General features: G+C 40.6%; 2 protein-coding genes across 5 annotated transcripts in view; one reads left to right on the top strand and one right to left on the bottom strand.

Moving 5' to 3' along the window:
- Positions 1–2965, top strand: part of pxk (PX domain containing serine/threonine kinase) — a 59576-nt gene extending 56611 nt beyond the window's left edge. The window contains exon 19 of one of the 4 annotated variants that reach the window (XR_009446502.1): positions 2431–2544. Coding sequence is in view for 3 of the 4 variants with exons in the window: in XM_059649950.1 (XP_059505933.1) it covers positions 2431–2621 (191 nt within the window). In the remaining variant the exon portion in view is untranslated. Of the gene's footprint in view, positions 1–2430 lie in introns of all 4 variants that reach the window. The other 3 variants (XM_059649950.1, XM_059649949.1, XM_059649951.1) reach the window with 3 other exon arrangements.
- Positions 2966–3099: 134 nt separating this feature from the next.
- On the bottom strand, positions 3100–18298 carry pdhb (pyruvate dehydrogenase E1 subunit beta). Its single transcript, XM_048548193.2, has 10 exons — positions 18166–18298; positions 18001–18060; positions 14987–15094; positions 14841–14903; positions 14722–14757; positions 14196–14481; positions 11170–11280; positions 8108–8199; positions 4940–5081; positions 3100–4767 (listed from the first exon to the last, which is right to left on the bottom strand). The coding sequence occupies exons 1-10, from the start codon at positions 18199–18201 to the stop codon at positions 4622–4624; spliced, it is 1080 nt and encodes a 359-aa protein (XP_048404150.1). The 5' UTR covers positions 18202–18298; the 3' UTR covers positions 3100–4621.
- Between the last annotated feature and the right edge of the window lie 239 nt (positions 18299–18537).

The following is an 18537-nucleotide window of genomic DNA, read 5'->3' as shown; positions in this document are numbered from 1 at the left end:
TCTCCCTCTTAACTCTACCAAATACACCTAGTTCTGAGGAAGGGTCACCTGACAAAACATCAACTATTTCTCCTTCATAGATGCTGCCAGACCTGTTGAGCTTTTCCAGCGACTTTGTTTTTGTTCCTGATTTACAACATCTGCAGTTCTTTTGGTTTTTAACCATGTTAGCAGTACCTCTTAATAGTAATTTTACTGAGGCTTTGATAGTTTTAAAACTGATGTCGTCACTCATTGCCTTAAATCATAATGGGGATTAAGGAGATGATAGGAAGAGAGTGACAGTAGGTTTTTTGGAGAATTGTGAGAATTCTTGTACAGAGTACCCCAATGTGTGCAATTGCAAGAGAGATGGAATGCAGAAGACTGATAAGGGATTGTGATCAAGAAAAGATCAATAGGTAAACGTACTTGCTTGAAGGAAAAGAAACACTTTTTTGGGTGATATATTGAGTCCATTGCCAATATGGAAATATCTGATAACAAAATGTGAGGCTGGATGAACACAGCAGGCCAAGCACCATCTCAGGAGCACGAAAGCTGACGTTTCGGGCCTAGACCCTTCATCAGAGAGGGGGATGGGGAGAGGGAACTGGAATAAATAGGGAGGAGGACCGAAGATGGAGAGAAAAGAAGATAAGTGGAGAGGAGAGTATAGGTGGGGAGGTAGGGAGGGGATAGGTCAGTCCAGGGAAGACGGACAGGTCAAGGAGGTGGGATGAGGTTAGTACGTAGATGGGGGTGCGGCTTGGGGTGGGAGGAAGGGATGGGTGAGAGGAAGAACCGGTTAGGGAGGCAGAGACAGGTTGGACTGGTTTTGGGATGCAGTGGGTGGGGGGGGAAGAGCTGGGCTGGTTGTGTGGTGCAGTGGGGGGGAGGGGATGATCTGGGCTGGTTTTGGGATGCGGTGAGGGAAGGGTGAGATTTTGAAGCTGGTGAAGAACCGGTTAGCAACAAACAACTGCACCTCCCAGTCGCAAACCATTTTAACTCCCCCTCCCATTCTATAGATGACATGTCCATCATGGGCCTCCTGCAGTGCCACAATGATGCCACCTGAAGGTTGCAGGAACAGCAACTCATATTCCGCTTGGGAACCCTGAAGCCCGATGGTATCAATGTGGACTTCACCAGCTTCAAAATCTCCCCTTCCCCCACCGCATCCCTCAACCAGCCCAGTTCGTCTCCTCCCCCCACTGCATCCCAAAACCAGTCCAACCTGTCTCTGCCTCCCTAACCGGTTCTTCCTCTCACCCATCCCGCACCCTCATCCCACCTCCTTGACCTGTCTGTCTCCCCTGGACTGACCTAGACACTCTCCACCTATCTTCTTTTCTCTCCATCTTCGGTCCGCCTCCCCCTTTCTCCCCCCTATTTATTCCAGAACCCTCACCCCATCCCCCTCTCTGATGGGTCTAGGCCCAAAACGTCAGCTTTTGTGCTCCTGAGATGCTGCTTGGCCTGCTGTGTTCATCCAGCCTCACATTTTGTTATCTTGGATTCTCCAGCATCTGCAGTTCCCATTATCTCTGGAAATACCTGATCATGTTTTCACCTGACATCTCCACTTGGTTCACTCTGCCAGTAGTGACTGAAAAAGTAAATGACACAGTCCTACCCATTTCTGCCTGGCTGTAGTCTGACACATTCAGGCAATAGTACAACATTTCAGAATGGCTAATTCCACCTGGTCCTGACAAACAGATTGTTTAACTGCTGGTTCATTATAAGTTACAGCATTTGGAAGGGTGCTGCTTCTACCACCATCATCCAACTGACTGGTGTTAGTTCCTGATTTTCTGTACAGTTGCTGTCCCATTGTGTTGTTCCGGGATACTTCAAACACTTGTGATCATATTCTCAGACACTGCTCCTTGATAATATATAGTGTAACTAACTAATTATTAGGGCTTTTTTTTCCCCCTCCAGACAAAGAATAGAATGTGATCAGAGGCAATCAGGAATTTTGTAGCACCTTCTGCTGTGACCAGATTGAAATTTGAAAGGCTCATTCTCAAAAATTGCTGCTTCTGTTCTTCAATGAATGACCCTATCTCACTCAAGTTGAACCTCTTTTTCTTTAAAAGCTGGGGGTTTAAATGTGAGCTGTTTTCATCTTTGGTTCCTTTAATTTTTGCAACTGACTGCTTCTAGATAAAATGTTTTGGGCAGGGATAGATTGAAGTGTAATTAGTGGTTTTCTTTAAAATAAAGCACAAGTAGTCATTCTTGAAGTCTTAAATATTGTCAATAATAAAACCTAAAACAAAACTACAAATCAGTTTCTACAAAACAAACGACATTTTGGCTATATACTGCTGTAGTACAATAACCAAGATTAACTTTTGCTTTATCGATGTATATTTAACAGTGCATAAGTCAGGAAAATCAAAGTTTTTTTTTCTCCTTCCTTTTGTCCTCAATGTGCAGGAGTTTCATTTGTTGCTTCACCACCAGCTGCACCTCCTCCTCCAAAGTCTGAGACTGACCTTCCATCACAATTAGTTTCTACTGCCAATGGAGCAGGCAGAGCAGCCTTACTCAGCTCAATTCAAAGCTTTAAAAAGGGGCACTTGAAGCCTACAGATACAAATGACCGCAGTGTTCCTACCATCAAGTAATACAACATGGCTTTGTTACTGGACTGTTTTGAATACCAAACTTGAAATCCTGAAGAAAATAGGGATGTTGGTGAGTGGAGTTCTGTCCAGGACAATCATTCCTTTTCACAGATCTGTCTTGCTGTGCCCCCTTCTGGACATGGCTATTTCTGGAGTAGATCCTTTGTCTTTTAGCAGTTGTCAGTAAACTTAACCAGTACAAGAATAGCAATCTTAAAAAATATAGTTTGACTATAATCACCTATTCTGAAGAAAGTGCACTTTAAAATACCACTGTTTTACCTTAAAGAAACAGCTGTTTCTATGCAGAAAGATTTGTGGTATATTATCTGTACAAATTTTCTTGTAAACAATGATTTAATATTTTTATTAAAATAATTGTTCACCATTTTTGTTTGAAATTTTTGAAAATGCAATCTCATGAACAGCTTTACATTCCAAAACAGAGCAATTAGAAGAAAGTGGAAGATGGGATTCCTTGTATAACATACATCTGATTTATTATATAGCTTATAATCTAGATTCAGCAGCCACTTTGCCATTCAAAACTATTGTTTCCACTAATTTCAACAAGAAAACACAAAAGGGATCTAGGAAGTCGTTACTGGTTTTTGTCATATGTATTCTTTTACAAGTTCATTTTCAATTGGCTATACAGTAATTATTTGTCAACCTCCAGAAGAAAAAGTTAAGATAGCATTACTGTTTTCACACTAATACCAGTACAACACATGGGAAATTTCTGCTGTAAATCAGTCTCCAGCCTCATTCTAAAGCTGTTGTGTGTTTTGAACTTTTATTTAGGGCATAGCACCACAACAACACATGCTCTCTATTCGCGTGTTTCAAACAGTTCAAGTGACTTGGTATCAAACTTTGATAGTCATTAAAACTCAAACACTCTTAGGTGGTCAAAGCTGGGGCTTACCTGAAGTCCAACTCATTTGTTGAACGTAATGCAGTTTGGAACCTGTACTTATTGCTAATTGACTAACACTTGCCCACTATTAAAGTTTGGATAGATTCTTAAAAATTGAAGTGACTCTCCAAAAGTAATGAATGAATAAGTAACAACAAAAAAAACCAAACAGGTTTAATCCTACTACTTGGTCAGAGGTATTTTACATTGCTTAACATTTGCATGTTCAGGTGTAACATCTAAAAATGTAATTGCTAAAAGAATTTTGGGAGGAAGAGTCACTGTTCCTTCAACAAAAAAAATTGTTTGAAATCAACCATAAAGACCATTTTCACTGGGGTTATATAACTGAATCACATCACAATCAAACTTGTACATAGATTGGAGCACAACACCTTAAAGAACTTTTACAAGATCTGAAATCAATGTTGACATACAACTCAAAATATAGCACAAGGTTAAATTTGTAAACTAACCAAAATGTCTTTTTAGAATAAAATCATAAATAGTTGAGTATCAGTGCTGCTATAATTTTATAAAAATCCCAATTGACCAGTTACATAAGTTTGACTGTTAAAAGAACAAATATACAAAGGAAACATTTATATAAAGCCAGTTGGATATGTTTGCATCAATTAATTACTAGGTATTAAAGTTGATCATCAATCCTTTCATTGATGGGCATAACCTGTTTTCAGAAAAAAAGTGCAGGTCCAGAATTTGTTTTCTAGCTAGAATCTAAGAGAAGTAAGGATTTTAAATAGATTATGCTTTCACTTATTTTCATACTTTTAATGTGCCACCAATGGGATTTTCTAATCATATTGGAGCACTGTACACAAATAAATTGGGTATTAAGATATACAATTAGGGAAGAAACACAAGTTACCATTCAAGATAAGCACTACCACTGTTCAAGTCAAAAGTAAATCTGAAGTGTCCTTTCTAAAGTAGTACTATGTAGCTCTCATGGCATTATAACATTTTGAATCTTCCAGCAGCTATCAAACTTATACACCATCAGTGAAAGGATTTAAATGGAGGAGGAGTGGTGGGGGTGGAAAAACAGCAGTTGGTGCAATTACACATTCAGTACCTTCTTCACAGAAAATATTATATCTTTAATCTGAGGTACGGAGTTATCTTCCAAGATCTTTGCATAAGGCATAGGAATATCTGCACCAGTGACACGTACAGCTGGGGCATCCAGGTAGTTAAATGCTGGTCCTATTAAAAAAGGAAGTTGTAATTCAACAAGAGTGCAAACAAGAATTATAATACTATAAAATTCAAAACTATATACACACTTCAATTCCAGATGTCTGTTTTGATAGAAGTAAAATAAATTTGAAAATCCAAATTCCTCACATTGATTTGCTTAAATTCGGTACCACTTTACCTTCCATAATTCGGGCACAAATTTCAGCACCCACTCCAAACTGTGGCCAACCACCCTCAACTGTCACCAGATGATTGGTCTTCATTACACTAGCTTCAATTGTTTCAATATCCAGAGGTCTAATGGTACGCATATTAATGACCTGGAATAATACAAATATTGATAAGCACTCAAAGAAAAATCCATGCAATAATTGATTTTGCATTTAATGTACCATTAATCCTTTCATCTAAGGTTGGTAGTAAGGCAATGCTATAAAATGGAGCTATGGCAAAGCAGTTCATCATAAAACTTTGTCAATGGAGGTAAGTAAACTTAAGCTAGGATTTACCCAAAAAGGGCTGTCTGGTGAAACTACTGCTGGCCACATAGTTTAGCTGATATTTATACAAGTCTTCAATCTCAAGAGAGTTCAACAAAGTGTCGGAGTTTGTTTTCTGTATTTAAAGAGGATATTTGTCAAACAAATCAAGAAAATACCAGAGCCTGCTAACTTTCTCAGCCTACAGCTTTGGGTGGCACAGGGGCTCAGGGACCCAGGTTCGATTCCAGTTTCAGATGACTGTGTGGAATCTGCATATTCTCACCACGTCCACTTGGGTTTCCTCCCAGTGGAAAGAACGTGCAAGTTAAGTGCATTAGATGTGCTAAACTTCTCCCCTCGTATCTAGGATTAGGTGGATTAATCAATGATAAATGCAGGGTTACAGGATAGAATGCTCTTGGGAGTGATTTGTTGGGCCAAATGGCCATTTTCTGCACAGTGCAGATTTTTATGAGCTGATTCGATGAGGCTACTTCATTTTATTCAAGAAACCTCTTCTGAGCAAAGTTTTGGCCTTTAAAATGTGAAATTTACAAGTATTCAACAAACCAAAAAACTTGGGTGATAAATACTAATGAGAGTGGTGAGTTTGATGGAGCTGATCATTAATAATCATTACATTAGAATGTTCTAGCTACTGCAAACTCTCAACTCTTAGGAATTCCCACACGCTAAAAAGTTTATTTAGTCACCCCGTATAAAAGCAAAGGTTAGAGGTATTCAGTTCAGATCATTTTAAGCAGGTACATTTTAAAAAGGAAGTGAAATCATTTCCTTTCAAAATCTGTTGTTTCTCCACAGCCATAGCCAGGGCTTGATATTGTAGACTACAATAGGAGCATGGAAGAGTGGGCCACTTGGCTCAGAGTCCACTCTGCCATTCGATAAGATAGTGACTGATTTGATTTTAAAAACTCAACTTAATATTCCTGCATATTCTCAGTAATCAAGATTCTAACTACTCAGCCTTTTGAGAAAGGGAATTCCACAGACTGTTTCCTTGTTTGTTTGAAATTAGCAACCCCTTATTTTTGAACCCTGAGCCCTAGCATTAGACTAGGGAGGAATCATGCTTTCAACATCTACCTGTCTTTCCTTAAAGGTGATCAACTCATTCCAGGTGTTAGTCTAGTAAACCTTCTCTGAATGGCTTCCAATGCATTAACATCCCTGTGCAAGTGTGGTGACCAGTCTGTACACAGTACACCAGATGTGATCTCCCCAATGCCCTGTACAACTGAGACAATCACCTTACAGTAAAACATTAATAGCTTTCCTGATTCTTTGCTGTACCTGTATGCTAACTTTCTGCGAATCATGTACTACAATATCCAGAACTCTGCGTCCCAGTGCTGTGACTTCTCACCATTTAGGTAATATGCTTTTTCTTGTTCTCACATTATACTCCATTTTCCACTCACTTAACATAGCTCTATCACTCAAGGGTCCTTACATTTGCTTCACAACTACCTACGTAATCAGCAAATTTAGACACCACACCATCAGTCCCTTTATCCAAATTACTCATACGTGTAGAGTTGAGACCTTAGCACTGAGCCCTGTGGCACACCACTCATGACTTCCTACCAGCGTGGAAAAGACTTATTTATGCCTGTTAACCACTCAATCATGCCAATGGGTTATCCTTACACTTTGAGCTTTTATTTTCCACAATAATCTTCAATGTGGCACTGTATCAAACGTCTTCTTGATATCCAAGTACAATACACCCTTTGGTTCCCTTTTATCAACAACACAAGTCACTTTATTTTTCGTAAGTAGTAACAAAACTATATTGGCTCTGCCCGATTACATCAAACTTATCCAACTGTCAAATTATAACATCTTTAACAATAGGTTCTAACATTTTCCCCCAAGACAGATGTCAACAACCTACTGGTTCCAGCTTTGGATAAAGCAGTTACATTACCTATTGTCCAATTTAATTGCAGAATCTAATGAGTGTTTAGAAACACTTAAAATCAACGTATCAACTCACATGAGTACTTTTAAGACCCTAGGATGAAACCCTTCAGGACCCAGGGGCTTGCCAACTCTGTCAACATTTTACTCAGCACTACTTCCCTGAATTGTAGTCTTGAGTTGCTCCTTACTTTTCAATTCCTGATTTATAGCAACTTCTGGGATAATACCTGGATCCTCCATTATTAATTCCCCACTCAAATTTCCTATAGGACCCACACTTGGATTGTTAACTCTTCCAGTCTGACATTATAAATTACAATAAAGGGTAAATGGGCAAAAATACCAGTTTTGACATGTAACAAATGTATAAATGGTTGGGCAAAGCAACTTAAGTGACATTAGTTACTGGAGAGATTGGACTACGTATTCAAAACAAGTCGGTTAACATTTGAATGTTTACTCGAATGTTTTAAAAATTGTAATCCCATTTTTTACTTGCTACATGGGGAAGTGATGGTCTCGCGGTATAATCGCTGGACTGTCCATCCAGAGACCCAGATAATGTTCTTGCAACCTGGGTTCAAATCCCACCGTAGCAGATGTTGGAATTTGAATTCAATTTTGAAAAAACAACTTGGAATTAAGTCTAATGACAACCACTAGATTGGCAGAAAAAACCCATCTGGCTCACTAATGTCCTTTAGGGAGGGGAAACTGCCATCCTTACCTGGTCTGGCCGACATGTGACTCCAGACCCACAACAATGCGGTTGACTCTTAACTGTCCTCTGGTCAATTAGGGATGGGCAATAAATGACGGTCTAGCCGGTGACTCCCTCATCCCATGAATGAATAAATTTAATAAAGATTCAACTGTATATTTTCACACAACAGTCTTATTCTTTTTTAGTCACTCACCTCACAATCAATACCTTCCTTCGCAAGAGCAACAGCTGCATCCAGGCAATGCCCCACGCTTCTGGAGTGTGCAACTAAAGTGACATTAGTTCCTACAAAATAAAGACCATGATTATTGTTTAAAAACACACAGTCAGTAAAGTTAATTTCAAATTCAGGCACATATAGGAGAGAAAGGGGATGTATCTGAACCCAATATTATAAAACCCATAAAGTTAGCAAACTGGTGGTTAGCAAGTTGAGGTAATAGATACTGCAGTCAGCTGATCACTAATTACAAGTGGGAAGCCAGAGGATGATAAAACTGACAAGATTATTTGTATGAAAATTAAGCTGCATACACTTAATTACAGTACTTATGTCAGTAGTCCATCACACAATTGTAAATGATTTCCAGAAGGAAGGAGAGGGCATTTGTCAAGGAGGAGGTGCAGCAATTAATGATGAGAAAAAAAAGTGCAGAGACTTAATTACCAAATTGAGTCTATGGGTGATATTCCCCAAATTTGCTAAGTGGGAATTATGTGCCGATGATCTGTTTGGTCACCTGTTTACAGTTACTACTGTTTCTGTAGTGTTCAAATGTAACAAAAATTTAAATGTCAACTTTCTTCAATGCTCAATAAATCAAGATGTGTGATAATGTTTAGTGTATATCTAATACAGCAATCCCTTGATGCATTTGGGCAAAGCACTAAAAAGGAATGTTATAAAATACAAGTCTCAATATGACTAGACATTGGAGCACCGTAAGTGGTCTGAAACAAGGGGAGATTCAATGACCACTGCAAGAACAGATTCAGGCTTATTTCTGATATCTAGTCAAAAAGCTAAGCTCGTACATTAAGAGTGGCCATTTAGCAGTTAGGCACCAGAAGGCAACAAAATCTTCAAACATCCATAATACAAAAGAACCAAGTCTTTTCCCTCATACATAGGATATATAATACACAAATCAAATAATTTAGCCCAACTAGTCTACGCTGGTTCTGAGGAAGGGTCACTGGACCCGAAATGTTAACTGTTTTCTTCACAGATACTGCCAGACCTGCTGAGCTTTTCCCAGCAACTTCGCTTTTATTCCTGTTTTACAGCATCTTGCAGTCCTTTTGGTTACTTAGTCTATGCTGGTGCTTATTACAGTCTCCTCCTATTCCATCTAATTGATCTCACCCTTTCAGCATATAATTTTGATCCCTTGTTTTGCACATACTCATCTGGTTTCATTAAAAATCTATGCTATTTGCCTCCAATCACTTCCTGTAGCTCTGTAACTTCTCATTTCTCTACTGATTTATCAGTAACTATTTTTGATTACAGTTTGTAGTCAGACTGTCCTGCAAAGTAGAAACCATCCACACATCCCGTGTAATCCGTTCATTCCTTTAACCATCCCTCAGGTCTAAGGCTTCTCTTTTCCAAGGTGTTTCCAACCAGTTCAACCTTATCTGATCACTTATCTCATACTTCTAGTACCATCATTGTAAGTTCTTTTTATAGCATTAAAACCAGAATTATGCACTCAATTAAGTGCAAACTCAGCAAGATCCCCTACAAGCACAACATAACTTTGTTACTATTGAAGGCAATACACCTAGAAATAAACTCAAATGCTTTGTTATCACTGAGTACTTTGCTGGCTTGGAGTTCAACTTCTAATGATTTTCACATTTGTATTCCTAGATTCCACTACTCTTGCTTCATTTTCTATTTCCTAAGTCGCAGGTGATATTTATATCTAATTGACCACTATGCAAGATTGTTAATGTATTTTTGTATCACCTTGCATTCTTGATTAGTGTTAGTTCTACCACTAAATTTATTGCAAATTTTGATACTGTCAAGCCCAAATCATTCCTCCTGCATTATGGGTTTTCATAGAATTAGATTGCTCTAACTCAGTCATTATTTCTCACTAAGTGCAACATTAAGAAAGACTTGCTCATCTGACAGGTCTTACAATGTATCGATCTACCTCTTCCTATTTTTAAGGGTAGAACTCATGCTAGTCAACCTTCATTTTTCTAATTTTAGAAATCCTTTCTGAATACTTAAACTGGGCTACTTTACACTCAAATAATTGTGTCAGCTCTTATATATATAATTTACATTCTCATCATCAAATAAAAGAATACAGAGTACCTGTAATCTTGCACTTGACATATCTGGAGCTGCCATTTGAAAGATTAGAGTCTCTGAAAAAAAGGCCTAGTTCGTAAAGGCTAAGAATGCCCCATGGTTCTATTATAACCCCTTTGACCCTGGAAGCAAGTACCAATTACTCTTAATTAAGGATTATTCTATGTACACCAAGACTCTTCATAGCATATTCCTACATACGGTGTTAAATGATGCTTCTCATCAAATGCCTGCAATCATTGTATTGCACGTGGGCATACTGTTTCAGTGAGATGTGCTGGTTATAAAATTGTCTTTATTTTACAGAAGACATCCATCTGGTTCCTATTTATCTTTACTTTTATTCCATTCCAATATGGACTTCCCACTTCTAATACCAGACTTCTCTTTCCTCTGCTGTAATAGTTGATTATCCATCTAAATCCTCTTGTTGCTTAGAGATTTCCTCAATCCTGAGAGCTCTTCTTGACATAGTATGCGGCATACCTTTTGGTGCTACTACAACTGACTTTGAAGGGATGTTTGTACAGCTGCTATACAGGTTACTATTGCAAACTGAAAATGGAAGTTAACCATCATTTTAGTGCAAGAAGAATGTCCTAGTTTAATATTTAGTAAGAAGCAATTAAGAAATATATTAAGCAGTAGTTAGGAGGAGAATTAGTGGAGGTAACTGAACGCTTGATTAAGAGGCTTATTTTGGAAGTGGGAAGATTACTTAAGCCAAAAGCATTCAAACCAAAAAAGATTTAGGAAGAGTGTAGACATAAATGGCTAAGGAAAGGACATGACACCAAAATGCTGAGAAGGGAAACATTAACTCTTCAAATATAAAGTTATTGAACTGATTTAAATTGTTTGTGTTTAACATGTAATGTTAATTCAAAGTCTAGCTTTTTAAAAAAAAAAGCAAACATTCTTACCTTCTTTTTCCACTTTGGCTTCTCCTATTGGGATAACAAAGTCCTTTGTCTGGAATTCCTCAGAAACTTCAAAAGGCACACCATACAACAGTTCATTTTCCAAGAAAACAACTGCAGGATAATAAGCGGTTGGTGCATGTTGAGATGTGCTGCATGTTTACAAGCAATAATCCTATTCAAATTCCAAAGGAGAGTGGGCAGTGTAATGAGAAATTTAACAAAAAGTTGATGAAAAAGATCACAATTAAGGCTGAAGAACTCCTGGCTTTAAAAAGAAAAGCACTACTTGCAGGGTTCAATGGAGAAAAGGAACAAATGTTGTTTACCAACTCAATCTTGACTGGAAAATGTTCAAGCCTGAAATAAATGTTCAAGACTATAACTGATAGCCACAATTCACACTGCAGCTGCTTATCTGACAGACAGTTAGTGAAGGGAGAACTGGCTATTTGGAATCAAAACTGGCTCAAAGGTCAAAGACATAGGGCAGTGGTGGAGGTTTGCTTTTTAGTCTGCAGACCTGTGACCAGTGGTGCGCCACAAGAATCAGTGTTGTGTCCACTGCTTTTTGTCATTTATATAAATGTTTTGGAATGTGAACACAAGAGACATGGCTAGTAAGTTGCAGATGACACTAATTGGAGATGTGGTAAATAGCGAAGGTTAGCTCAGAGTAGAAATGGATGTTGGTCAGATGTGCCAAGGAGTGACCAACACAGCTTAATTTAGATAAATGTGAGGCACTGCATTTTTGAAAAGCAAATCCAGGCAGTATTTATAAACTTAATAGTAAAGTGCTCGAGAGTGTTGCCGAACAGAGACCTTGGAGTGCAGGTTCATAGCTCCTTGTAAGTGGGAGTCGCAGGTAGACAGGATAGTGAAGGCAGTGTTTGGTATGCTTGCCTTTATTGGTCATTGCATAAAGTATAGGAGTTGGGAGGTCATGTTTTGGCTGTACAGGACATTGGTGAGGCCATTTCTGGAATATTGTGCGCACTTCTAGTCTCCTTGCAAGACAAAAGATGTTGTAAAGCTTGAAAGGGTTGAGAAAGGATTTACAAGTATTTATCAGGGGGTTGGACAGTTTACGCTGCAGGGAGAGGCTGAATAGGCTGGGGTAATTTTCCCTGCAGTCGGAGGCTGAGGGGTGACCTTTTGGTGTTTATAAAATCATGAGGGGCATGGTTAGGATAAATAGAGGTCTTTTCCCTAGGGCAAGTCCAAAACTAGAGGGCAGAGGGTTAAGGTGAGAGAAGATAGATATGAAAGGGACCCACAGAGCAAATTTTTCATGCAACAGGTGATATGCATATAGAGTGAGCTGCCAGAGGAAGTGGAGGAGGCTGGTACAATTACAAACATTTACAAGGCATCTGGGTGGGTATATGAATAGGAAGGGTTGAGGGGAATTTGGGCCAAATGCTGGATTTATACAGGATATCTGGTCAACATGGACAAGTTGGACAGAAGGAAGGTCTGTTTCCGTGCTGCATATCTCTCTGACTCTAACATCAGCTAAAGATTTTGTAAAATGCTGTCTCCAAACTTAATTTCTCAATATTATAAATATATGCATCTAGGTTTCCTGAGACAAAACCTGGGAAAGGCAATAAAATCATGTATATTTTTAAATTCACTCGTTGGATGTAGATGTTACTGGCTGAACCAGCATCTACTGCCCTTGAGAAGGTGGTGGTGAGCTTTCTTCTTGAACTGCGGCAGCCACGTGTTCGAGGCAGACATACAATGCCCTTAAGGATGGCATTCCAGGATTCTGACTGACGGTGAAGAAACAGCGATATATTTCCAAGTTGGGAATGAAGGATGCCTTCAAGGGGAATTTTTTTTTCCCCCAGCATAGAAACAGGCCCTTCAGCCAAACTGGTCCATGCTGCCCAGTTATTACAGGTTGCATATCAATTTCCGCTGGCCTTGTCCTTCTAGATTATAGGATAGAAGAAATCATAGAATACCCATAATTGCAGAATGTGGCCAGTCAACGGGTCTGCACCAACCCTTTGAAGAGCATCTCACCCAGACCCACCTCCCATCCTAGCCCCATAACCCACCCAGCCTGCATATCCCCGGACACCATGGCATAAGTTTAGCATGGTCAATCTACCTAACCTGCACATCTTTGGACTGTGGGAGAAAACTGAAGCACCTGGTAGAAACCAAAGCAAACATGGGGAGAATATGCAAACTCCATGCAGACAGTAGTGGTTGTGGGTTTGAAAGATTCTGTCTAAGAATACTGGCAATTTGTCACTGCTATTGAGCATCAGTGGTGGAGGGGATGGATATTCGTGGATTTGGTGCCAATCAACCAGGCTGATTTGTCCTGGATTGTGTCAAGCTTCAAGTGCTTTCCTAGCTGCACTCATCTGCGCAAGTAAGGATGGTAGCAGTATTCCCAACATTCCTGAGGTATGCCTTTTGAGGAGCTGAGTTACTTAGCACAGTTTTCCTAGCTTCTGACTGGTTCTTGCAGCCATTGTGTTTATATGGTAAGCCCCAAAATATTAATGCTGACACCACTGAATGACAAAGGGTGGTGGTTAGATCACTTCTTACTGGAGATGGTCATTACCTGGACATCGACTGGGTCTTTTGCATTTGGACTGCTTCAGTATCTGAGGAGTCGCAAATGGTGCTGAACAAGCGCGCAAACGTTGGTGAACATCCCCATTCCTGATCCGGACCCAGATCACTGATGAAGCAGCTGAAGATGGTGGAGCCTAGGAACTCCTACAGAGTGGAGCGGAGATGATGCCACCATTCTTGACTGGACGCGGCAAGACTGCAGAGCTTAGATCTGATCTGTTGGTTTTGGAATCACTTAGCTCTAACACTCGCTGGTTATGCTGATTGGTACCTACGTAGTCCTGTTTTGTAGCGTCACCAAGTAATACCCACATTAGAAGTGTATTTAGTTCATAGACAAGAATGGCAATTGAGTATTTTGATACATTCTAACAATATATACTGAAACATAACCTTAAAACTAAAACTTTTTCTAAACTTACCAGGGTTATCATCTCGAATAGCAGATTTTAGCAAGCCTTTGGCATCTTCAGAACTCCAAGGACTAATCACCTTCAGGCCAGGGCAGTGACTATACCATGCTGCGAAGCACTGTGAATGCTGAGCTGCCACCCCAGCTGAAGAACCATTCGGACCTCTAAAGACTATAGGAACAGGAACTGCACCTGCCGACATGTAGTACGTTTTGGCAGCAGAATTTATAACTTGGTCGATGGCTTGCAGCGAGAAATTGAAGGTCATGAATTCACAAATGGGCCTCAAGCCAGCCTGAGAAGTTAGTGAAAAGTTAATATTGAGAATCTGACCTTATTGCCCCAAGGACAGACTACAACAAGCCATGTTCACCAGCACTAGCCTCAACATTTAAATTGTTCTCAATATTGAGCATTTTCATGGTGGATTCCAGATATTCTTCTACTCTTTAAGAGTTAAATTATTAATTTTCTTTTGTCATCATGAAGCCTTACATTCAGTTTCATAACAAAAAAAAAATTTGGAAGTACATACCATGGCAGCACCAACAGCAATTCCTGCAAAGCCCATCTAAAAGGAAGGTGTAACAATCTTAGCATTTGAAGTTAATTAATGCACATCAGACATGGAATGGTTTGCTTAATAAAACATACCTCCGAAATAGGAGTGTCTATGATTCTCTTATCTCCCCACTTCTTCCACAGTCCACGACTCACCTACAAATATAAAACCATGAATATTCATAACCATATTCAGTGTCAGATGTTTGAAGAGTTGTAGGTCACCAGCTGTGGCTTACCTTGTATGCACCATCATACTGCGCTACCTCCTCTCCAAGCAGAAATACAGTTTCATCTCTCTCAATTTCCTCATCCAAGGCCTGGGTAAGAGCATCTCGATAGGTCAACTAGAACAGTATGGAAGCAACCTGATTAGTAAAGGGCTAGAATTTTTACTTCACTTATTATGAAATCGGCAGAAGAGTTGAAAAATGCCGAAAATAGACAGGATGGTGAAGCAGAGCTAGCTGCTTTTAATTCGCTATTATCTAGGAATTTTTTTTTTTAAGACAGTTTGACAGTTCTCATTTGCTCAAATTTTGCCCTGGGCATTTTGATTTTCAGTTAGTTATCACTCCATTTATCAGTTTCAAGTCCTCCTCCCAGATACTTTGCCAGTCCAAAAGTCATTCCCAAATATTATATGTTCTGTTTGCCCTTTCCTCAGTCCTACATAAATAGTGGTGAAAATTAACAAATTCACTAAGAAACCATAAACAAAGCTCACAATTAAGGAAAGCACTTCTAATACTATTAAACATAGCAACAAAGGAATTAGGAGAGAGTAAGCAATCGAGTCCCTCAAGTCTGCTCTGCCATTTAACATGATCATGGCTAATCTTATCCTGGTCTCAACCCCACTTTCCTGTCTACTGCCCAAAATAACTTTGGAGAGGCTGGCATCCCACTTTACTTGCACGTGAAGCACTTGACAATGGTCTGGCTTTCTCAGAGTGAGTAGAACCTCTGACGCATCTGCAAACAGGGAACTTATCCGGAGGTTCACCTGGCTGACGTCGCTGTAATCACTACATCCCTCTCCCACTAAATTCAAGGATATAGGCCTGCCTCGTAGCCTCTCCTGAGGCAGTTTCACACCAAGTCTGGTTCGTCTAACTCAGACTCTGATAATGGGCAGCGTATACTGGACCAGCCTACCTCTCATGCTCGGAGCATTTTGGAAAGCCATCCTCTATCAGGCAGCGAAGGGGTCAAGGCTACAGCATCCGCATGTCCATTTTCATTTGCTGAAATTTCTTCCATGTTAGATGGAGGGAGGAAAGAACGAACTTATGGGTTTCCATAATCTTTCCAGTTGTTGAGAGATCAGTTAAATTTTGCTCCTGCCTGTTTGAAAGTTTACAGGTTTCATGGTGTCCACGTTCTTGTTCAGAACCGTCTCACCTACCCGAATTTTGTAGGTCGTGGATCTGATCTTGCCTCTTAACCAAGCAAATAACCTTATCCTACGTTTCTATAAATGCTGTGTCTTCAGTCACCCATTCACCTGCCATAATCTGTTCCTCACAACAGTCCAATGTCTGAGTATGCAAACTACATGGTGCTTTATCACTTTCTATGTCTTATTCTGATTCTATTAGTGTGTAATCAATGCCAATCATCCTCAAGAAATGTACCCTAACAGTTTGGTTGCTGTGATGTGAAAACACTATTGCTCCCTTACACTATAATCTATAGAGAACATTCCATTAATATCTTTCACATTTTTGAACTCCTCTTTTCCATGGTATCAACACCAAACTTCATCCCCTGAAGTAAACCGTCTCTCTCACGTAGAAGAGAGATGTCCGGCATTACTGTTCCTGATACCGTTTCACACTTCGACCCCCTCCCACCTCGGGTCTGAGAAGATCAGATTTAATCTGCTGCAGAATCTTATCCCCATGAACAACGCTGCTGGAGCTATCCTTGTAGTTGCACAAGGGTGGTCTGATAATCAACAGTTAGGTATTGAGCGAGGCTACAGGCTGTTTCTTTAAACCTGCCTTCAAGGTTTGGACTGCTCTTTCCACCAGACCACTGCATGATGGGTGGCATGGAGCTGTGTTTAAATGCTAATGCCAGTCAGCTTTATTAAATACTCAAATTCCCTGCTGGTAAATGATGGCACACTGTCCATTGCCAACACTTCCAGGAGCCCAGTACTGCCAAAGATGCAACTTTTCAATTGTTGTTGCCACGTTTGATGAATGAACGCTATGCACACCCAACTACTGACTGGGCATCCACTGTGACTAACATTGTTGAGATCATGAAAGGACTGGTGTAGTTGACTTCTAACAGAGACCAGGGTTTATCCAGCCATTCTCACAAACATGGGGGAGCTGCTAGCAGTGATTTTTGTCCTAGTTGACACTCTGGGCACTGTCCGAACAATACAGCCATATCTACATCCCACTCTCGTCACCCCTGAAACACTTCCACCGCAGCCCCGGTATCCCTTAAACTGAGTTATCAGTCATTCGCACGTGCATAGTTCTCAACACTGGTCTGGCTTCCTCAGAGCCAGGTCTAGTGAGCAGAACCTCTGACATTCTTGTTTATATCTGTCAGCCAGGGGCTCCCTGATTGGACCACATTAACAGCCACAATCAAGGACATCATATTCTATGAGGTCAACTTAGATGAAGTTGTTGCAATGACTACAGTCCCCACAGGCCTTTACCCACCTCTCATCAGAAATATATGTTTCTTTCTTGAATCTGATAATTGATTCCACCAATGATGCACTCCCAGAGAGGGACCTCTACAGGTTTCACAACCCTCAGGAGGTCGTTTCCCCTCAATTCAGTTTTGAGACCCCTTTTCTCTCACTGTACATTTACGACCTCTTTTTCTAGGCTATCCAGAGGAAAACATCTATTCGACGTCCACTGAAATCATTAATCCAACCCAAAAAAGGGGGCTTGTTTCCAGTAGCGGCGTTCAATAGAAGACCTCCGAAAGCATAACCGTTAATTTCACAATACCGGAGAAAAAAACTGCCGTTAAAAACAGGAACATTAAACTAAAGCCGGAAACAAAAAAAAGGTTGGATAAACTCGGTAGGTCTGGCAGCATCTGTGGAGATAAAGCAGAGTTGACGTTTTAGGTCCGGTGACCCTCCTTCTTATAAAGGAGGCAAAATTCCTCAGACTCTTGACTAAACAAACAGCAGAGATAACCGGCCGCGGTAAAAAAAACGACAAACTCCTCTCGTTCACAGGCAGTGACCGAAGGTGACCCTTCTTACCTGAGCGCCGGCGACAGCCGACCGATGAAACCTCTTCCGCGACAACACACCAAAAGTACTCTGTACAAACAAACACAAGTCAGCGTTACTGCAGAGATACAAAGATCCGGAAGCCGCTGCAATTAACCGATGAATTGCCGCCACCATTGCAGGGAACGCTCGCACCTTCCCTCCACGGAGCAGGCTCCTCAGCGCCGCCATTTTCCCTGCACCCTTCAAGGAGTCTCTTACTGACGTAAACTGCTGCGCGCGATAACGGAGGTGGGGGGGGAGGGGCCCTGACTGCTGGCCAATTGTAATATATATTAGAAGGGACCGTTTTGTCGTAATCGCGCACAATGTGGGGCGCGACGTGACCACGCCCGCCCGGCGGCGTTCACTTTCGCTGGTTTATCACCCCGCCCCCCCCAAAACCCACAGACCGATCCACCGTAGGCCCCGCCCCTCTCCCACGGCCGCCTCTTCGTCCAGGCCCCGCCTCCCCCGCCCAATCAGTAGCAAAGCAACAAATTGCCGCGAAAATTCAGCACGTCTGGC

This window comes from Stegostoma tigrinum, chromosome 11 (assembly GCF_030684315.1).
Source record: "Stegostoma tigrinum isolate sSteTig4 chromosome 11, sSteTig4.hap1, whole genome shotgun sequence".
Taxonomy (NCBI): domain Eukaryota; kingdom Metazoa; phylum Chordata; class Chondrichthyes; order Orectolobiformes; family Stegostomatidae; genus Stegostoma; species Stegostoma tigrinum.
Note: the sequence above shows the minus strand (reverse complement) of the source record. Positions and strands in the feature narration are given on the sequence as shown.